Raw genomic sequence first — 22,392 nt, 5'->3', positions numbered from 1 at the left:
GGGTGGAGTTTAGTCTCTGTCTCTTGCAATCCAGAGTCCTCATACCCTAACTCACAGGCATCTATTGTGTCATAGTCCCGCTTCTCTGAAAACATTTCTTGCCCTATTTCAATATTGTGGGATATAAGCGGGGGCTTCCATGTTTTCATACAACCCCACCACCCTGGTCACAATCATTGGTCCAGGATTGGTACTTCACCCAAGTGCAGCCAATCACAGCAGACCAACCAGCAAGTCAAATCTGAGTGATCTGCAAATGGGCCAATCGCAATCTTTCCCTGGGATTTTTGGCCTTGGGACCCAGGCTGATTGATGTGAGCTTTGCAGCTGCTGGATACAATGTGTCTGTGGTGTGGAGAATGCTGATCCCAGAGAAAAATGCTGACTCACAGGTAAGAGAAGGTATAATGGGAGTGTCCTGGTGGCCCTCAAATTCTTGGTTCAATGGCCCTGAGGCCCAGAGGCACTTACTTGTTTGATTTGAGCACCAACTGAGTTATCTTTTGGTGTAAGTTAGAGCAGGCCTGTTTTCTGTCACTTGTATCCAACAAAAACTTAAGTAAGAATGGTCCCTCATCAAATACTGTAATCCACGCACACACATCCCCCATTCACACAGGCCTATAGACACACGCAAGCTGTGACACACATATGCAGATCCTGACACTCCACCTCAGTGCACGTGTCTTTATTTCTAGATGATATAAAAGAATAAACTTAAAAAACACCCCAAACCAAGTATACTAATGGTTCCCCCAAAACAATGTGACCCCTCTTCCCACCCTGATAAATAGAGACTTGTGTCTGTCGGTCCACCTTCCCACCCCCATAACCCTCTCTGCTATAGACATACTCTGGGTATATATTACTCTACTCGGCAATAGACATCTCCCGAAAATAGAATTCCAGCCCTGCCACCTGACTCAACCCTGGCCCCATGTCTCTGGGGTCCCTCCACCCCCACCTCAGACCACCCGCCACTGCAGTATGCTAGTGTCCTTGCCCCCTGTGGTCAGGGCCATGCTGTCATCCCACAAGAAGGCCACATTCGTCACGTGGCTGCTGTGTCCACCGTATTTGTGGCTGAGGGCCTGTGACAGGGAAAAAAAGGAAGTGAAAGGTCAGAGGGGGCAATGCCACCCCAAGTCTTCCCAAGCTGACCTTCTCTTCTGCTTAATAAACCCCTCCTTTAAGAACCAGGGCGACTGATCTGATTTCTTCAACAAGCCAATGGCACACACAAAAATGAGCGTGCACGTTGGGGAGGCTGATCTGTGTGACAAAGAATGAGACATAAGCAAATGCAATGTCTGGACCTTGGATCACACAAACCAAGTGTAGAAGGCCCTTTGGGGGGACAATCAGAGAAATCTGAATACAGACTAGGTATCAGATCATATTAAAAACTAATATTAATTAGTGGGTATGAGCATGGATTTGTGGATATGTAAGAATCACCTTTATTTTTGAGATATAAATGCTCATTTGAGGGGCTAGAAGGTCATATATGGTTTTTCTTTGAAGTACAGGGAAAAAAGCAGAAAAGTATGCAAATCTGGTAATAGCTGAAAATGGGTGATAGGTACAGGAGCGATCACTGCACTTTCATCTGCTTTTATGTCTGCAAATTTCATAATAAAATGCTAAAACAGATTTCACCTGTTAGAAGCCGGGATTGGTCAAATTAACGCCAGTTTTACGGTAGACACAGGTTATCTGCTGGTGGTCTGCGGACCAGCTGAATATACCCACAGTGTTTTCAGAAATAGTTGCAGACATTTACAAATCGAGGGAATTCACATTACAACTTTGATTTCCAGCCTTCTCTCAAAAACTTGCCACTCAGGCTGCACAGAACGAGCATCCCACTGGAAGTGGGGTGTAATGGGGTATAAGGAGCAGCTGCCCCCCAGCCTCATTCAATTATTCTCACTGCCTGTCTGACCCTGGGCCTTGGGGTTTGTGTCCCTTGTTCTAGAACGGCAGGAAAATCACAGATGCTGCAGATCCAAAAACCTTAGACCTGTAGCTACTTCAAACCATCACGCCACTTAGAATGTCAGCTCAGTGACCTCATCCAACTTTTTTACTGCTGTAATTATCTCATTCCCAGGCACATAACAGGTGCTCAGTAAATATCTGTTGAGTTAATAAGGATAAAAGAATAAAGATCTCAGAATTGCAGATGCTCTCAGATTTAGCACTTCAGACTGAAATTCTTCAACCTTCGGATTAAGGTCCTTGGGATCAAGCCCACTACACTTCTTATACAGATGGGGAAACTGAGGCTGAGAGAGGGCTGGAGGTGGACCAGGGCTGTCTCAATCTTGTCCCCATTGCAGCTTATTACCTCCACCCTGCCAACCCCCCAGGGGGACTCACTCGAGGCTGACAACAGGGGTAGCTAAACAGGTGGACTTTGCCAAAGTCATCAGCTGAAGCCAGCAACTTCCCATCATGGGAACGAGCCACGGCGTTGATGTCAGTACCATCTGCTCCCTCGGACCAGATCCCTGTGGGCAAGATAGGAGGGAGGTGGTGGTAAGATGTCAGCAGCAACCAGGGATCCCCCAAAGAGGAACAGGCCATGGCCCCAGCCTCCCCACCTTCCTCTCATCCAGCCTGTCTCTAGCCAGGGATGGGAGTCAGAATGATCTTTTGGAAATGTGTATCTTACCCTGTTCCCCCAGTGCTCCAAACCCTTCATGGCTCCCTGGTGGCCTCAGGAGAAAGCTCAGGCTTCTCACTGTGATCCCCCAAGCCCTGACTGGCCTAGTCCCCCCACTGCTCCAGCCTTGTCCTCACCAGTGCTCCCCTGGAACTCTGCAATGATTTAACTTCTTACCTTTCTCCAAATGCCAAGCTCTATGTCACCTCTGGGCTTCTGTGCATGCTATTACTTCCTTTGCCTAGAGACTTCTTCATCCTTCATCTTGGATGCCCCTGCCTCCAGGAAGCCTTCCCTGACCCCCTCACAGGCTGAGGCCAGATGCCACCTCTGGGCTTCCTTGTCCCTGCCCAGGTCTACCTCCCCCACCGGACTATAAGTGCCATGATACCAAGGCTGGGGCCACCAGAGTCACCAATGTATCCCAGCACTGACCAGCCCAGGGATGGGCACAGAAGTGCTCAGGAAGTATGTGTTAACAGCAATAATGACTGATTAAAGGAGCAGCTGGGGCATGGGCAGTATAATTCTCTCTGGACCAGATGCCACCACCCATCTGGTCTCATTACACTACAGGTCCAAGGATATCTCAGCAGTCACCTCACCCTACCCTTCCCTTGCACACAAATACTGCCCACAGGTGTAAAAGAGTGAGTTTCCTGTCCTGGAGGTAACCAACAGAAAAAGCTGTGAAAACCACCAGACAGGAATGTTTCTTTGAACTTCTGTGTTCAGTGATACCGTCCCCATTCCAGAACTTACCGAACACCCCAAATCCCAGGACACAAGTAGCTGTGGCCCATTCCCTGTTCCTCACATAATCTGCATTGATGATCTGCTTACAGGTGTCTGGGTACCCTGGGGCAGAAAATGGGGGGGAAGGATTCAGAACTGAAAGAACTACTGACTTAACCCATCCATTTCACAGATGGGCACTGAGGTCTAAGACAGGAGGCGAGGGTCCCAGGGCCTATTCCACCTCTTTGGACTGGCCAAGGGGGTTGGTTTCTGAGTCCTGACACCCTAAGACCTGAGCAGGGGCATCTGTTTAGAAACCTGTACCCCACCCATTCAACTAGAAAGGGGAGGACTTTGTGGAAAGTGCGGTCTACCAGGGAGGAAAATCAGAAGCCAGGAAACCAACCAATCAGAACAGCCCCTAAATACAACAGTCCGAGGAGAGACCTGAAGCGGCCCAAGCCTCTCTCCCCTCCTGGAACTCAGGGAAGGCTATGCAGATCACACAACGCAAGTGAGAGGCTGAAGGAGGAATGCCTTGGGGTCTGGGAGAACTCACAGTACAGAATCTCATAGTCCCCGGAGTTGGTGACAAAGCAGCTGCTGTCCTGGGCCCAATCCAGGTGGGTGATAAAGCTGGAATGGCCCTGCGGGGAGGGAAGGAGTGGAGTTAGAGCTGGAGGGGGCGGGATCAGAACAGGAAGGATGGCTGGCAAAATAGAGGTACAGTGAGAACACAAAGGGGCCAAAGGAAGGATACACAGGGCTGTGGAGCGTGGGGCGGGGCCAGACTACCATGGGCGGGGCTAGACAAGAAGGGCTTAAAACACAAGGGGAGTTTGGAACATGTGGGCAGAGCTAGACACAGAGGAACGGGCTTTGGATGCAAGGGGCTGCTGGGCTACACGGAGGGAGCTCAGAACGTGAGGGGCGGGGCTACACGGGGTGGGCTTCGAATGCAGGGGGCGGGGCTACACAGAGGGGCGGGCTTAGAACACAGGATGGGGGGACGTGTGGGCGGGGCTCAGACTCCTTGAGGCGGTCAGGGCAGAGTCAGTTGAATGTTGAAGCTGTGATCCCTAGAGGTAGAAAACTGGTTAATTCTGCATCCCCTAGATGGGGTGGCGGCACGGGCTGGGGCCACTGCCCACTCACCGAGCACTTGCCCCGGCGGCTGACCTTGCGGCCGCCTTGGTCCACCGTGTACACGTACACCAAGTTGTCGTGGGAGCCCACCGCCAGGTACGCCCCGTCTGGGGGAGGGGAGGGGGGCTATGAGGAGGCACTCAGGCTCTGCCCCCTCCTGTCTCAGATTCAGACCCCCCGCTGTCCCGGACTCCTCAGCTGTCCCAAGCTCCATCCCCACTGCAGTCCTAGACCTGCAGCCAAACCTGGTCACACAGGCTCCCCGCTTCCCCCTGACAGTAACTCTGAGGCTCCGTCCCCAGGCCCTGCCTCTCCAAGGTCCCAGGCCCTGCCCCTTACCTGGGGAGAAGCTGACCACTGAGATCTGTTCATTGCCATCTGTGTGGATAGCCACCAGGTCATGGGTCTCCGTGTCCAGCAACAGCCACCTTTAAGGAGAAGGCATGGGAGTGGAGGAGGGGTGAGCTGACCTAGCAGGAGGGGCAATCTGTAGGGCCTGCGGGAGGGGCTCCAGAAGAGATTTGGGAGACTGACTCCAGGGGAATGTCGGGAGGTCAAGTCTTAGTAAACATTTGGTACCTAACTAATGTTCTCTGTGGGATCTGGGGCCTTAGGAATGGGGGAGGGGGCAAAGAGACAGTTCTGGGGGAGAAGAGAGCAGAGAAGTCCTTCCCAAATGCCCAATTCAGCTTTACCTGCCAGTCACTGTGCCCACAGCCAGGACAGAGCCACTGGGGTGGAAGCCAGCAGAGCGAGCGGGGTCCTGGGGAGGGAGAGAAGAGGCAGGGCTCAGAGCTGGGCCCCCAGCCATCTGGCCATTGCCCTGCCCCAGAGCCCACTCCCAGCCAGGCTCCGGAGTCTCTCACCCGCCCCCGCTGCCCTCCGTCATGCTGGAAATCATCCCCCTGTCCTTCAACAGGCCAGAAAACACCCCTCCGGTCACTGTGCCCTCGGATCCTTCCTCTGTCCTGTTCTAGATTCCCACAGCTTCATTCATCCAACATAATTTACTTAGGTCATTTTCTAGAGCAAGACTATTGGGACAAAAGGTATCTATGTTTTGTCTGTTTGTTTTTTGTTTTTTTTATTTTTTATCCTCACCCGAGGATTTTTCCCTTTTTTTTTTTTTTCAGATAGAGTGGGAGGGAGAGAGAGAGAAAGAGAGAAACATTGACGTGAAAGGGACACATCGAGTGGCTGACACCCGCATGACCAACCAGGGTTGGGGACAAACTGCAACCGAGGTACATGCCCTTAGCGGGAACTGAACTCTGGTCTCTCTGGACCGCAGGTTGACACTCTAACCGCTGAGCCAAACCGGCCAGGGTTTGCTTGTTTTTTGTTTTGTTTTTTAATCTTCAATCGAGGATATTTTTCTGTTTATCTTCAGATAGAGTGGGAGGGAGGGAGAGAATGAGAGAAACATCTTTGTGAGGGAGACACATCAACTGGTTGCCTCCTGCACAACCCCCATCAGGGCTGGGGATGAACTGCAATGGAAGTACATGCCTTTGAGTGGAATCAAACCCGCAACTCATTGGTCCGTGGGCCAACGCTCTAACCACTTAGCCAAATTGGACAGAGCTGTTTTTTTTAATGTTTTATTGATTTTTTTTAGAGAAAGAGGAAGGGAGAGGGAAATAGAAGTATCGATTGGCGCCCTGGCCGGTTTGGCTCAGCAGTTAGAGCATCGACCTGCGGTACAGAGAGACCCGGGTTCAGTTCCTGATAAGGGCGGTATCTCGGTTGCAGTTTGGACCCGGTCCTGGTTGGTCGTGCGGGTGGCAGCCACTCGATGTGTCCCTTTCACATCGATGTTTCTCTCTCTCTCTCTTCTTCTCTCTCCCTCCCACTCTATCTGTACTAAAAATAGAAAAATGTCCTCAGGTGAGGATAAATAAATAAATAAATAAATAAAATTAACTAAACAAACTATACTGCTCAGAATCCCTTGCAGCTATGGCTCCACTGTGATTTGGGTCTGATGATAAGTTGCACTTTTGTGGGTTATGGTAGGCAGAAGGTAGAAGCCCCGCTTTTGCCACTTCCACTGACCAGTTGGGTCGTGAAAGCAATGACATTTGCTATGCTAGTGAGTAGTCACTAGCGTTGAAAGCAAGGGCAGAGAGCATCCGTTTTTGGCCAATGCAAATATAGCCACTGTTGGGTCACTCGAGCAACAATCCAACAGAACCTTCTGCAATGATGGAGATGTTCTCTATCTGCACTTTCCAATATGGTAACTTCTAGCCACATGTTTGAAATGTAGCTAGTGCAACCAAGAACTGAATTGTTGTTGTTAACCCTCACCAGAGGATACCTTTTCCAATGATTTTTAGAGAGAGTGGAAGAGAGAAAGAGAAACATTGATGTGAGAGAGACACATTGATTGGTTGCCTCCTGCACGTGCCCCAACCAGGGCCAGGTACCGAACCTGCAACCCAGGTACATGCCCCTGACTGGGAATCAAACCTGCTACCCTTCGGTGAGCAGGCCGACGCTCTAACCAGTGAGCCACGCCAGCCAGGGCAAGAACTGAATTTTTAATACTATTTACATTTTAAAGTTAATTTAAGTGTGACTAGCCACATGTGTCGACAGTGTAGCTCTAAAGCCAAACCTTGCAGCGACCACAGCTTCCTGGTTCCTGGACTACAGCTAAAGTGACCGCAGCTTCTTGGCCTCAGTGGTTCGACTCCCCACCCTCCTGACTGCCACAGGGCAGCAGCTCCCCTGGAGGGTCGGTTCTATGGTGCTGTTCTGGGCATCCTTCCAGGTGAAGACCCTCTCCTCCAGCCTTCCCAAGTGCCTTTTTTATTTATTTATTTTTTATTAATTTATTTTTGTTACAGATGTTTTTCCTTTTTTCCCCATTGACACCCTCCTCCCCATCCCCCTCCCACCCCCAAGTGACTGATTTATTTATCTATCTATCTATCTATCTCTCTATCTTCACCCGAGGACATTTTTGCATTTATCTTCGGATAGAGCGGGAGGGAGAGAGGGAGGAAGAGACAGAAACATTGACGTGAGAGAGACACATGGAGTGGCTGCCACCCACATGAGCCCAACCAGGGCCGGGGATAAACTGCAATCGAGGTACGTGCCCTTAGCGGGAACCGAACCCGGGATTCTCTGGTCCGTGGGCCGATGCTCTAACCGCTGAGCCAAACTGACCAGGGCCCAAGTGACTGTTTTAAAGGTTTGAGTTTATAAGGGAGTATTAAACCCTCTCTGCTTAAAAAGACCGAGCGTGGCTTCTGTCTGACGCACTGAGCCCTGACCCACTAGGACAGCGTGCTAAGTGCCCTGTGCCCTTACCTCGATGGTCCTGCTCCACAGGGGCTGGTGGGACTCCACGCTCCACAGATGCACCTGTTTATCCTGCCCGCATGTCACAAACTGTTCCCGGCTGGGGTGTGTGGCCAGGCCCCATACCTCTTCCGTGTGGCCCTGGCGGAAATGGAGATGGCAGGTTGGAGACCACAAATCCTGGCCCTTTCCCCCCATGCCTGATGCTAGAAAGAGCTGGACCAGCCCAGCAATACGCCTGCCCACAGGTGACCCACGGAAGGCCCTTTCCCTGGTGTGTCTGAAGGAGGCAGACCCCTGCCAGTGTGTGCCTCGAGGCAAGTGCCTGCCCCCCCCCTGCTTTCCAGTTGGCACAGTGGGAGACGAGAGCATGATGGATAGGAGCTTGACTCTGGGAGGCTACTCACTTGCCTCATGTCACACAGCTAATGAACGACAGGGCTGTGATTAGATCCCAGGCAATCACTCCAGAATTCACATTCCTAACAAACACACTATACCACCTGACGGGAGTAGGGCTGTTCACTGGGTGGGGGTAGGGTTTGGCACACCAGGAGGGAAGTGTGGGCATTTGAGCTGCAAGAAGAAAAACAGGCAGACTCTAGAGGGCCTTTCCAGATCCCTGGACCTGGAGACCTGGAAGGTATGTGGCCTGAGGTATGTGCAGCCTGTGTGACAACCTGCCCTGGCACATACCACCAGAAAAGGACACTACCCTGATCAGAAGAGCTGGGCAGCACAGCCGGAGTGGGGTCCTAGGGACCCTCTGCTGTGCTAGCGGCTCACCTGTTGGTTGCGGGATCACGGGGAGTGTTGGGAGGGGTCGTAGGTCAGGGGTGGGGTTATGGAGCAGGAGCAGGTAAAGGAAAGGCAAGTGGTGTTTGCCAGGCCAGGGAAATAGGGAGAAGGAAAAACTATAAAGGGAAGAGAAGGGAGATGGTGGGCAGGGAGGCAGGCAGGTGCAGAAGAGAGCTCACCTGGATGAGTAGTGAGAAGCCCGTGTGGATGGAGCCTTGCAAGATGCAGTTGCGGGTGGTCCCCACATATATCGTGTCTCCCCGGCCCTCTGCCACGGTGCGCACAGGACCAAAGTCCTCCGGAACCTGGGCGGGCAAAAGCAGAGAAGGTGGGCAGAGTAGTGTAGGGCACCCACGGACGGGGGTGCCTGGGAGTGACATGGGGAGAGAAGGGTCTAGCATTAGGAGCCTCCCCCCTTCCTCACCTCCACCTCCTGCAGCTTGCTGTAGTCAGAACCCCAGAGGACCACCCGCCGATCACGGCCGCCTCCGGACACCAGCGTCCCGTCCCGCAGGGCGCAGAGCCCAAACACACCGCCATCGTGGGCGCCGGGCACCTCCTGTGTGATGCGGTTTCCACCTTCGGGACAGCCAGGGGCAAGGGTCAGCATGGGGAAGTTTCCCCTGTACTGACCCCTGAAAGCACCTCAAACTCTCAATCCCACACCTAGCCACTCATCCACCTTTCCTTCTATTCACCCTTCCACCCACCCACTCATCTGTTCAAATACCCTGTGATCCACCCATTAAACCATCTGCACTAACATCTCCTCATCCACCCATCCACCCTTTGATCCACCCACCCTCTCACCATCCATTCGTCCACTCACCTATTTACTGGTCTGTCCATCCATCTATCCATTCCTCAGCCATTCACCCACCCATCATCTATTCATCCAGCCATCCACCCTTCCTTCCTTCCTTCCTTCCTGCCACCCACCCATCCATCCATCAATCCACCTCTCATCCATTCATTCACCCTCTGTTTCATCCAAGTACCAATTCACTGATCAATCCATCCTGCTAGCCAAACATCCACCCATGTCCACCTACCCATTTCATTCATCTGTCCACTCCTCTGTCAGTCTAACCATCCATTTATTCATTCATTAACCCATTCAATCAATAATTATTTAACTAATATTACTTTGGGCCCAACTCATTTATTCACTCAGTAATCAATCTGCTTCCTAGAACAATTTTTTGGGGGGGTTAATCCTCACTGAAGGATATTTTTTTCCATTGATTTTTAGAGAGAGTGGGAGGGAGGAAGAGAGTGGGGAGAGGGAGAAAGACAGAAACATCGATGTGAGAGAGACACACTGATTGGGTGCCTCCTGCTCATGCCCGATCATGGCCGGGATCAAACCTGCAACTCAGGTACGTGCCCTTCCTTGACTGGGAATCAAACCCATGACCCTTCAGTGCTTGGGTTGACGCTATGACCACTGAACAACACTGACCAGGGCACAATCCATTCTTCATAACACATTAATCTGAGATAACCATTCATTCATTGCTTTGTAGATCCACTGCCTGGGAAAAGACCTAGTCTTTTAGCTGTCTATGCACCTAATCATCCATTATTAAGGAGGTCAAGGTCAGCACACTCACTTCCTCATTCTTTCATTCATTGACCAGAACAACCCCTTCATTCCCTCAATCCCTTATTCATTCTTTCATTGGTCTGGGACAAACCACCTCTCCATCTATCTATCCATCCACCCACAACTGGGTTAACCCATTCATTTATAGTTCAAACTTGACCCCTAATATGGGATTTATAGAGGACAAGGGTGTAAATAAGTAAAGATTTCATGAAGGTGAGATATTGGAGCTGCGCCTTGATGGGGGTGTTAGAATTGAACAAGTGAGTGTTTTATCATACACTCCACAAAAGCAGAGTCAGAGGAAGGGAGACAGAGTCAAAGGGGGTCAGGGAGGACTGGGTTGGGGACCAAACAGGTGGGAAGACACTGACCTTTGCCCCAGACATAGAGGTTTCCCCCAGAGTCCCCGGTGACCACATCGCCACCCTCCAAAAAGGTCACACACAGCACGTACTTCGGTTTCTCGTGTTTCTAAGATGGGGGAGAAGGGGAAGGTGTCAGAAGGTTGCTGAAGCTGGGTGGCTTCCCAGAGCTTACCCACTCACCAAGAATATGGTCCAGGGGACCCCCTCCATGCTTTTGGGTAAGGCCCTGCATGGAGCATCCCCACCTCCCACCCACCTCAATGGAGTGCTCACGTCACCCAGTTTCTGACCACACTGTCTTTCTTTCCCATCCCTGGACTTACTTCCTGCCTAGTCTCTCTTCCATGACTTCTGTTCCTCTTCCTGTCCTCAGTTTCCCCTGTTTTCTCTCCTTGCCCCTAACCCTCACTTCTCCCCTCTCCCTTCCTCCCTCCCTCCTCATCTCGGTCCCTGGGTCCCTCTTCTAGCTCCATCCCACCCTCTTCTCAGTCTCTCTGGCTCATCTCCATCTGTGCCTGGTGTTCCCTAGGCCTCTCTTTTGGGGGTGAAGCCCAACTCCTACTAAAGGCAGGGGCGCCCCCTCAGAGGTGCCCCTGGATCTTCTCTCCCAGGCCCTCTGCTTCCCACTCAGTTTCTCCATCTCCATGCACGTTTCTCTCCGCCACTCGACCTCTGACCTCTGTTTAGCCACAATATCGACAATGGCAGCACCCATTTATTGAGCATATACTATCTGCTAGGAGCTGCTAAACTCTGCATCCCACTGAATCCTCACAATTTCAGAGTTAAGGAGGATCATCAGATCGTTGGCTGCATCCCCACGGTAGGGATAAGGAAACCGAGGCCCCGGCACGCAACATCTCAGCATCTGCGTAATCTCCAGCCTCCGGGACCCTCCGGAGTAGCCCGTTGTCTGCCTAGGTGTCCCTGCCTGCCTCTCTCAGGCCCAGCCTGTCCTCCCACCCATGACACTCACCTCAAAGAGGCCCTGCCGCTTGCTCAGGCTGCTCCCCTCCAGGCTCCAGAAGTAGATGTGGGATTTCCCACAGGTGATGAGCACGGTGGGGTCTGTGGGGTGGAAGGTGGCCACCAGCACAGCCTCGTTGGAGCACTTTGGGGAGGGGGGAGATCTGAATGAGGTCCTCAAAGCCACCAGGCCACCACGCCCACATAGGAGCGCCCTATACAGCTGTGTGTGCTGTGCACTGCACACCGACATCTGTATCTTTCCTCTCCGCAAACTGAAGAGCAGGAGGCAGAGCCAACCAGCGAAGCATTATTGCGTCTTCATTAACATAACAGCAAGGCGCTCGGACAGCCCTGCTCTGCATCAAGCACTGCGCTAAGCACTTTGCATTTAGCCCCACAGCACCCTGTGAGGTAAGGCTCATTAGTGCCTCCCTATTACACATAAAGAAGTGAGGCTCAGAGAGGGGAAGTCACTTGCCTAAGGCCACACAGCCAGGTAAGCATCGTGTTCAGCATCAACTCACACAGGTCTGACTCCAGAGCCCAGCCTCTCAATCATTTCTCCTTCCCCAAATCGTGGGCCCCAATGAGAACCCAGGTCTCGGCCCCCAGCCGAGAAGGGCGTGTGACCTTGGGCAAGGAGTTCTCCCCTCCACCATGCCTGAGGTGCCTCATCTGTAAAACAGGGATGCTAGTCAAGGTCTGTCTCGGACATCACAGGGCTGTAGAGTCAGCAGCCACCTCATACCACCCCTTCTGTTGGGCCTGGTCCACCCACCCCAGAGCCCAGCATCAAAGCCAAGGCCCTACAAGGAAGGTGCTACCATTATCCTCACTTCACAGGTGAGGCAGCCGAAGCTCAGAGAGGGCAAGCCCGAAGGCACACAGCCAGCAAACAGCCAAACCAGAAATTAAACATGATTCTATTGATACAAGACCCCTAACCACTGAGTCCAGCCAGTCCCACAGGGGCATCCGAGGAGAAGGGATGAGGATGGTCACCCCACCTTGCTATCCACCACCTTGGCCTCCTTGGTCCAGTCCCACACGGAAAGCACGTGATCATTGGATTCATCCACCGCGCAGAGCAGGTTGCCCCCATTCTAGGAGAGAGGAGCAAGGTGGGTCAGGATCCACCCTCTGCCCCCGATCCTTCCCTCGCTGGGGTATTTGCCAGTCACACCTGTTTTAAGAGTTTCAAAGGCTCTGGCCTACTCCATGTGAAGCACATTAAAATACACTCCCCATCGCCCGGCCGGTGTGGCTCAGTGGATTGAGCGTCATCCCATGGACTGAGAGGTCCCAGTTCAATTCCCGGTCAGGGCACGTGCCCAGGTTGCGGGTTCGATCCCTGGTAGGGGACGTGCAGGAGGCAGCCAATCGATGCTTCCCTCTCACATCAATGTTTCTATTTCTCTCTCTAAAAAAATCAATAAAAATATATTTTAAAATACACTCCCCATCTAGCAGCCGTACACACGTTGAAAAGGTTTTTATAATTTCCCTCTTGAAAGGACTTGTCCCTGCGAAGTCTGTCTAATTGACTCCCAGCTATAATTTCTCTGCAGTCATGACGCAGCCAGGAATCCTCACTGAGACCATCCAGTCTCCATTTTCCTATGGAGTAACTTTATGTATATGAAATTAAACAATCAATAAAGTTCGTAAGATGTTTTTTCATACCTTTAGTTAAACATAGGTTAATTTTCTTTCTTTTTTTTAATGTTCACCTGAGGATATTTTCCACTGATTTTTAGATAGAGTGGGAGGGGAGAAGGAAGAGGGGGCTGGAGAGAGAGAAACATTGATGTGAGAGAGACACATTGATTGGTTGCCTCCCACACGACCCCAACCGGGGCCAGGGATTGAACCTGCAACCAAGGTACATGCTCTTTTTTTTTTTTTTTTTTTTTTATCCTCACCCAAGGACACCTTTCCATTTTTTGTTCAGATAGAGTGGGAGGAAGAGAGAGAGAGAGAGAGAGAAACATTGACGTGAAAGGGACACATCGAGTGGCTGCCACCCGCACGACCAACCAGGGCCGGGGACAAACTGCAACCGAGGTACATGCCCTTAGCGGGAACCGAACCCGGGTCTCTCTGGACCGCAGGCCGACGCTCTGACCACTAAGCCAAAATGGCCAGGGCTGGTACATGCTCTTCACTGGAATCAAACCCTCAACTCTTAGATCCCTAGGCTGACGTTCTGACTGCTGAGCCAAACCGGCCAGAACAACATAGACTAATTTTAATTTTGCAGGGTTTCTCTCTCTCTCACACACACACACACACACACACTTTGGCAATAAAATAGCCTTTTTCCTCCCAAGGCTCTCAAATGTCTCCTTAAGGTTTAGAAAACCTGTGAAGCTCTAATCTAGGGCTTCTTAAGTATCTGTGGGAGGACTGGTTGTTTTTTATTCCCCAATTCACTGCAGACCAACACTTGGGTAAAATAATGAGAAATATGTAAAATATGGTTTAAAAAAACACACACACACACCACCATACTTGGATGTGTGGGAATGTCAAACTGCCCTGCAAATTCCTGAAGGCTTACTCTCAGTTCCTGTACTTATCCTGCCCAGACCTGCCAACACCCATCTAGGTACCACCGGCCCCACCACCCTGCACACTGGGCTGAAAATGCCTAAAGGAAAAGGGCCCTTGGAGAATGGAAGGTGGTGTGAAAAATAATGCAACAGCCCTGGCCGGTTTGGCTCCGCGGTTAAAGCGTCGACCCGCGGACCAAAGAGTCGAGGTCATGGGTTTGATTCCGGTCAAGGGCACGAACCTCAGCTGTGGTTCGATCCCCAGCCCTGGTCGGGGTCGTGCAGGAGGCAACCAGTTGATGTGTCTCTCTCACATCGATATTTCTCTCTCTCTCCCTCCCTCCCACTGTATGTGGAGATAAATAGAAAAACATCCTCGGGTAAGGATTTAAAAAAACACACACACAACAGCGTTAACTGATCTACAAGGGATCACTGAGGAGTTTGGGGCAATCAGGACCTATGGGTCCCCCTCATTAGGGCTAACGGAGCAGGCCTGTGAAGTCCCAGAGATGGGCGCCCAGTCTGGGGACCCTGGATAATTCCGCCAGGGGCATGGCTGGCTCCGGATTGTGGAGGTGAGGGGAGTTGAGGGCGGGTGTAGGACTTACCGATTTGGAAAAGCCCACACAGCACACAGCTCTGTCAAACACCCCCAGGCCCAGCACGTGCAAGGTGGAGAGGGAAACTGAGTCCCAGATGCGCACGTGAGGTGGCAGTGGCTGCAGGAAAGAGACAGGCCTGTTACCTGGGGGGCCCAGCTGCCTGCCCCCACTCGTCTCCTGGCCCTGCCCTCTGCACCGTTACCTTCCCTTCCTTAGTGGTGCCTGCCACCTGCCCAGTGGCAATGGTGACCATATCAGGGTGGACAGCCAGACTGCAGAGAGAGAGGACAGATGGACAGGTCTCAGTGGGAGCAAGGGGGACCCAGGATCCCTCCCACGGATGCCAGTCAGGACGCCGGCTTACTCATTCCACAAGTTGGTTGACTGAGTCACTTAGTCAATAAACATGCATTCAGTCTTTCCGTAGCAATGAAGAGGTACCTTCTGGGTACCCCAGCTCAGAAGCAAGACTGGGCCCTGGGATCTGGAATTCCAAGTGCCGACAGGGCTAAGGCCTATACCACAAGAGGGCACCCACTTAAAGGGGCGCCACCAAATGGGTCCAACAGACTGCCGGATTGTCTGGGGTGCCAGCTAGAAGTTTTCAAAGGTGAAAAATCCAGGCATTTGAGTGAATTCACCAACATTTGAAATATAATCAATCCACACTTTTTCCCCCTGAATTGAGCCTGCAGGTCAGCGAAGGCCAGGCCCTGCCCCACTGCCCCTAACACTGCCCAGCGCAGGGTCTCTCTCCGGGCCCTCCCTGTCCTCACCACTTGATGTCATCGTTGTGCCCCAGGTAGTGCCGCTGCCTCTGTTCCTCCACGCTGTAGAGCACGGCCACGGAGGCCACGAAGTACACTATCTCCCCCGTGGGCAGCAGATAGAGGTTGGCACGGCAGTCTCGGCCTCGGTAGCCATAGCTGGAAACGCCCGTTGGTTAAGGAGCCTGTTTGGCACGGCCAGCACCGACTGACCACGCAACTCAACCAGGTAACTGGAGGTGGGTTTTCTATTTTTTTATAATCCTCACCCGAGGACATTTTTCCATTTTTTTGTTCTGATAGAGTAGGAGGGAGAGAGAGGAAGAGAGAGAGAGAAAAACATCGTCGTGAAAGGGACACATCGAGTGGCTGCCACCCGCACAACCAGCCAGGACCAGGGACAAACTGCAACCGAGGTACACGCCCTTAGTGGGAACTGAACCCGGGTCTCTCTGAACCACAGGCCAACGCTCTAACCGCTGAGCCAAACTGGCCAGGCCAGGAGGTGGGTTTTCTTGCTTCCACACTAACCCCCATGGGGGCTCAAATGATGGTACACCCTCAAAATTATGTCCGCCAAAATATTAAGCCCTAGAACCTGTGAGTGTGCACTTTTTTTTTTAAAATTGATTTTAGAGAGAGGACGGGAGAGGGGGAGAGAGATAGAAACATCAATGAGAGAGAACATCAATTGGCCGCCTCCTGCATGCCCCCCACTGGGGATCGGGCCCACAACCTGTGCATGTGCCCTGATTGGAACTGAACCAGCTACCTCTTGGTGCATGGGTCGATGCTCAACCACTGAGCCACACCGGCCAGGCTGTGAGTGTGACCTTACTGAAGTCTTTGCAGGTGTACTTGAGGACCTTAAGATGACATCATCTGGGTTATCTGGGTGAGCCCTAAATTCAACGGCAAGTGTCCTTACAACACACAAAGAGAAGACACAGACCCAGGGGTGGCAAAGGCCATGTGAAGAGATTGGAGTGATGCAGCTACAAGCCAAAGAACTCTCAGGGTTGTCAAACAGTTACCAAGAGCTAGAAGACAGACATAATCAAATTCTCCCCAGAGCCTGGGGGGGAAAGGTGGCCCTGCTGACACCTTGGTTTGGGATTTCTGGCCTCCAGAACTGTGAGAGACCTTCCTGTTGTTGTTTTTTTGTGTGTGTGGTAATTTATTACAGCAGCCATGGGAAACTAATATAACCTCCAGCCCACACTTCCCCCAGAGGGATGCAGTTAAACCCATTCACACTAAGTCAGCTTATATCCGTCCTCTTCTCAAAACCTTCCGTCTCACTCAGAGTCCAAGTCCAAGTCCATAGAAAGCCCACGCACAAGGCCTGGCCTGCCGTGGGCCCTGATTCCTCATCCCCCTCCTACCTGCTCAGCTCTCGTCACGCGCCTCCTCCCTGTCCTCACCTCAGGGACTTGGCACTTGCTGTTCCCTCCACTGGAGTACTCGCCTTCATCTCTCCCTGGCTTCCTCATTTCCTTCTGCTCTCTGCTCAACTGTCAGCTCCTCGGGGAGGCCTTCCTGCCTGTGCTCTTTGAAACTGTAAACTCGCCCTGGCTGGTTTGGCTCAGCAGTTAGAGTATCAGCTTGCAGTCCAGAGAGACCTGGGTTCGGTTCCCACTAAGGGCACGTACCTCGGTTGCAGTTTGTCCCCGGCCCTTGTTGGGTTGTGCGGGTGGCAGCCACTCGATGTGTCCCTTTCACGTCGATGTTTCTCTCTCTCTCGCTCCCTCCTGCTCTGTCTGAACAAAAAATGGAAAAATGTCCTCGGGTGAGGATAAAAAAAAAAGAAACAGTAAACTCATGCGCCCTCACTGCCGCCACCCTCATAGTCCTGCGGTGTACTCATCAGCATCTCCCATGCTCTGTGCTTAACTCCTCTGTCTCCTCAACGAGTGTCTGCTCCAGGAGGGCGGGGATGTCTGTCCGTTTTGTCCACTGCTGTTATCCCCCATTCCCAGATCACAGCCTGATACACAGAGGACATATGGGGCGGCAAAAGTAGGTTAATAAGCCCGGCCGGTGTGGCTCAGTGGTTGAGCATCGACCCATGCACTGAGAGGTCACCAGTTCGATTTCTGGTCTGGGCATATGCCCAGGTTGTGGGCCAAATCCCCAGTGGGGGACATGCAGGAGGCGGCCAACTGATGTTCTCTCTTATTGATGTTTCTATCTCTCTCTCCCTCACCCTCTCTCTCTTTAAAATCAATAAAGAAAAAAAATGATTAGTTTTTATCTTATAATCCCTGTTTATGGGGCACATATTGGTTGCTCAACATCTCTACACATTGTTTCATAGCCCTATGAATCTGAGATCATGAAACGTGTTTTTCGCCCTGGTCGGTTTGGCTCAGCGGTTAGAGCATTGGCCTGCGGTCTGGAAAGACCTGGGTTCGGTTCCCGCTAAGGGCACATACCTCGGTTGCAGTTTGTCCCCGGCCCTGGTTGGTCGTGCGGGTGGCAGCCACTCGATGTGGTGTTCCTTTCACGTCGGTGTTTCTCTCTCTCTCTGTTCCTCTCTCTCCCTCCCACTCTACCTGAACAAAAAATGGAAAAATGTCCTCAGGTGAGGATAAAAAAAGAAAAAAGAAAAAGAAATGTGTTTTTCAGAAGCAACTCCGAGGCAAGGTGACTTATCCAGGGTCACACAGCTAGCGCTAGGCTAGGATTTCAACCCATTTCTGCCAGGCTCCAAAGACAGGGTTCTTAACCATTATCAACTTCTGTTTCTTAAACACACCAAGCTCACATTAGCCACAGAGCTCCTATATCTGCTGAGGCTTCTGTTTGGGATATTTTAGTTCTTCCTATGCTGGCTCCTAATCATTCAGTTCACAGCTCAAATGCCCCCCTCCTCCGAGAAACCCAGTTATTCCCCTCACATGAGCTTAGGATACTATATTCCCAGCATTTATTACTCACTGAAATTATCTTGTTTATTCAATCACTGGCTTGTGTGTTATCATCTGTGTCCCCACCAGTTTTAAAAGGTCGGATCCATGAACCAGCATGCAAATAGAATTTGACATATGGAAGACACCCAGCAAACATTAGCTGCTTTAATGAATCATAAAAGGTCATTTCAGTTAACCTGCCTTCCTCTGCTCCCTCCTGACTCCAGGGTCATCCTGACCCCTTAAGCTACAGAGGCCTAGGAAGTCCCATCTTCAGTATAAAGACACTTCCAGGTACTGAAGTCCCACACCAGAAGGATTTTTGTCCCCTGACTGGGGGATGGGATGTGGGGGCGGGGAGGTAGGGATTAAAGCAAAAGGATACACCCAGTCCAGCTTGAGTCTGCAGGAAGGCAGTTCTGATCGAGTGTCCAGGCTGTAGGTGGGCACCAGCTCATCAGGGATCAGCATGGGCACAGGACGGCCCCTCAGGAACATTTTCACGGAGCCATCCTCTGCCAGGACACCGCCAGAGGTCAGGCTCTGACACCAACCCCATCCCTATTTCCAATCCCCTTCAGTCTTAAAAAAAAAAGGGAGGGGGGAAACTGAGGCCAGAGAGGCAAAAGCCTAGTAGCCAGGGCCCCTGACCTCCAGCTCCTGGTCTCTCACCCGGCAAGCCCCCACCCAAGCCCCTCACCCTCTTCCCACTTACCCACGCTAAAGATAGCTTCTTTGGTTTTGCTGTTAAGACAGAACAAGAAAAAAACAGAAGTACCCTAATTAGCAGGGAGGTCAGAAAAGAAGAGACTCCCTCCTTCACCCCACCGCTCCGGGAGGTCTCTGATGAATACACAATGGGGCCGCGAAAGGAGCGGAGCGCTGCCTCTCTGCAGGCCGTGTGCTTTGCTCGGTTGATCTTGCAGAGCCTAAGACACAGGCCCAGAGAGGCAGTGATCGCCAAAGATCACACAGCACGAAGTGGCAGGGACGCGATCCTGGAAGAGGGGAGTCACCAAGGACCCCTCCTTCCTAAACTGCACGGCTCTCCCAACGCTCCCCACCCCCACTCCCACGGCGCCCCCAACTTCAAGCAGCAAGAAAAGCAGTGAACGTTGAAGGGAAGGGGTGTGTCTCCATGTTCCCCCGGTCGGCGGAAAGGGGTGATACTAGCGGACCTGGGTCCCTGGCGAGGGGGAGACCTGGAACTCAGGCCCCAGGAGCGCGGACTGGAGGGGGTCTGCGAGGGTCTCACCTAGCTCCAAAGCTACTCATGGCGGCGGCTGGCGGAGCTTCGGGATCGGGGGTGGAGCCGGGACCGGCCCCTCCGCTTCCGGCCCTGGGAGGCGCCCGCGCCGCCGCACCCTGCCCCGCCCTCTGCGGCTGACCCCGGGAGCCGGCTGGCCACACCGGGTCTCAAGTCCCGGGCTGCGGGGTCCTGATACCCGGCTCTTGGGGGGGGGGGGCAGGAGCAGGGCGGGTGGAGAGTGGTGTTTGAGAACATGGACTCGGGGGCGTGTCTGCCTGAGTTTAAACCCCAGCCCTGCCACTTCCTAGCAGTGTGGACAAGTTGCCCAACCTCTGCCTCGGTTTCTTCGTTTTCATATTTTTATTTTTATTTATTTTATTTTTTTGTTCATCTTCACCTGAGGATATTTTTTCCCACTGATTTTTAGAGAGAGTGGAAGGGAGGGAGGGAGGGGAGAGAGAGAGAAAAACATCGATGTGAGTGAGACACATCGATTGGTTGGTTGCCTCTGGCAGGTGCCCCAGTGGGTTGAATCTGCAACCCAGGTACGTGCCCTTGACTGGGAATTGAACTTGCAACCCCTTGGTGTGCGGGCCAATGCTCTAACCATGGAGCAACACTGGCTAGGGCTGTTTCTTTGTTTTTAAATGAGGATAATAAGAGTACCTACTTCCCGGGATGGTTGCGAGGATTGAATTCATGTAAAGTGCCTGTACAAGTCTATGTACGTGTTTGCTATGGGGTTTGAATGGGGTTGAAATGTGTGTGGGTTTTAACCCTGGTCCTGCCTTGACGCCTAGACCCTGACCACGCCCACGACATAACAACTTCGCCCAGCTGTTCGGTATGGCCCCGCCTCCAGGAGTTGGCCACGCCCAACATTCCGATCACACCCACTTTAGTGGTCCTGCCCCTGAGCTGACAGTCTCTTGATAGTTGACCGCTCCCGGGGCCCTCCTCCCGGCCTCTGGTCCAGCTAGGCATTCAGACTACGATCACTTTCACGTGATACAATCCCTGTCTTGAGTCCCTCTGCCCTGAGATTTGACCACGCCTACCTACGACCACTCCCATTTCGTCCTGGCTGTGACCCAGACTCCGCTCCACCCGGCTTCCAGTGTCTGACACGCCGCCACCTGGTCGCAGCCCCAGAGACCCCCACCCTAGATTCAGATTCTGCCTAGGCTAACATTCTGGCCATGCCCTCAAATTCCAATTCATGCCCCTCCCTCTGAATCTTCCATTCCTGCAGAAACTCCCCGGAGGCTTCTGCCCTTGGTCCCACCACTGAGACTCAATGGGAACTCTCCTTTACATTAATTAGCTATGCCCACAAACCTAGCTCCTCACTGACCTCTGCTCTGGCTCACCCTGGAGACCCAGACTATCCACGCCTCCTGTGTTCTAATCCAGTCCCTTAAGGTTTTGACCTCAATGTAGGCTCCGCCTTTCCAGGCCTTCCGCACCAACCGTATTTCCTCAGATTGGTTCCCCCAAGCTTCCGGCACTGTTTCCCCATTCTGAACTAGATGACCTCGCTCTAGATTACCATCTCGTGGCCTGGAACATCACCCCAAATCCCCCATACTTTTGGATGCCTATCTGAGGCCCTGGCCCCGCCGGCAGTGACATGGCCCCGCCTCCCACGCTTACCCTTCCTTTTTGGCGCTGCAATTGCTGCTAGAGGATGTGGTGCGACTGCGAGGGTCTTCGCGGCGCACCGAGGCGAGGCGCTCTGGTGACAAGTAGCGGCGGGCACTGCGAAGAGAGAGCACACGGTTAGGGGCGGAACCTAGGAGACCAGCAGGAGAATGAGGGAGGTCGGCGAGAACCTCTTGGCTCCTTTCACTGCTGGAGTTCACATCCCTCTCCATGTAAACCGCTTCCCACGGTCTTAGAGGAGACTGGGGATTCCAGCGTCTTTGCCTCACCTGCGCCCGGAGGTCGCCTCCTTCTTGGGCGAGGATGGGGACGTGGCATAACCGCCCACACGCCGCGGGGGTCCTGAGCCATTGAGGGGCGTCCTGGTCGGAAGGCCTTTCAAGAGCTGACACACTAGAGAGATGGGGTTAGGGGACAGAAACAGGTGAGTGCGAAGTCCGAGCCCCGGCCCCTCCCTATCTCCCCCCACCCTCAGTCTAGCGAACGTACCCGAGGCTGTTGTGCCCAGGCGCGGAGGCGCCCGGCCCTTGGGGGTGCTTCGCGTGCGCAGGGCCGCGCTCTGCTCTTCGCATGCCCGTAGGCGACGCAGCGCGTCAGCCAGCGCTGCCTTCAGGACCGCCAGCTCGTCTTCCTGCAGCTGCAGCCGCTGCTCCAGCGCCGACACGCGGTCGTCCACCTCCATGCCGCTCGTGCCGGACAAATTGTCATCTGGAAGGCAGGAAGCGCTGGCTGCGTGGGCCACCCAGGAACTCCAACACCCGAGGTGTCCCACCTGCCTTCACGGGTCTAAGCGGGGGGCCAGCCACGCCCCTTTCCTCTCCAGCAACCTGAGGCTGGGACACCTGGACACCAGCCAGGAAGAGGGCTCCGAGCCGGAAGGAAATCCCCACGGCTCTCACGCCCCTTGCCTCCACACTCTTCTCTGCTCAGCACCCTGGAGGTGGGACCTTAGGGAAGTCCCTTCCTCTCTTCTAAGAGTCTACGAATCAAGAGACTTTCAACTCTGCTTTTAAGATTCTATGACTAAGATGCTAAATATT

The 22,392-nt window shown here is 52.8% G+C and overlaps 1 protein-coding gene across 4 annotated transcripts; it reads right to left on the bottom strand.

Annotated features, from left to right (window-relative positions):
- Positions 1-694: 694 nt before the first annotated feature.
- EML2 (EMAP like 2) lies at positions 695-22,047 on the bottom strand. Of its 4 annotated transcripts, XM_036275589.1 has the most exons (21): positions 21,842-22,047; positions 21,622-21,745; positions 21,344-21,448; positions 19,157-19,185; positions 18,827-18,956; positions 15,539-15,688; positions 14,965-15,034; positions 14,769-14,879; positions 12,613-12,708; positions 11,613-11,747; positions 10,643-10,742; positions 9,087-9,241; positions 8,842-8,967; positions 7,874-8,005; positions 5,248-5,315; positions 4,892-4,980; positions 4,562-4,659; positions 3,966-4,053; positions 3,431-3,526; positions 2,383-2,513; positions 696-1,091 (listed from the first exon to the last, which is right to left on the bottom strand). In XM_036275589.1, exons 1-21 carry the CDS (start codon positions 22,032-22,034, stop codon positions 966-968), a joined length of 2,352 nt encoding a protein of 783 aa, XP_036131482.1. In that variant the 5' UTR covers positions 22,035-22,047; the 3' UTR covers positions 696-965. The 4 variants fall into 4 exon arrangements, with proteins under 4 accessions (XP_036131486.1, XP_036131482.1, XP_036131484.1 ...); XM_036275591.1 differs by lacking the exons at positions 21,344-21,448; positions 21,622-21,745; positions 21,842-22,047 and adding an exon at positions 19,697-19,752; XM_036275592.1 differs by lacking the exons at positions 696-1,091; positions 2,383-2,513; positions 4,562-4,659 and having other exon boundaries at positions 3,430-3,526; positions 21,842-22,046.
- Between the last annotated feature and the right edge of the window lie 345 nt (positions 22,048-22,392).

Source organism: Molossus molossus, unplaced genomic scaffold (genome assembly GCF_014108415.1).
Source record: "Molossus molossus isolate mMolMol1 unplaced genomic scaffold, mMolMol1.p scaffold_m16_p_21, whole genome shotgun sequence".
Lineage (NCBI taxonomy): Eukaryota > Metazoa > Chordata > Mammalia > Chiroptera > Molossidae > Molossus > Molossus molossus.
This window is presented reverse-complemented; position numbering and strand designations above follow the sequence as displayed.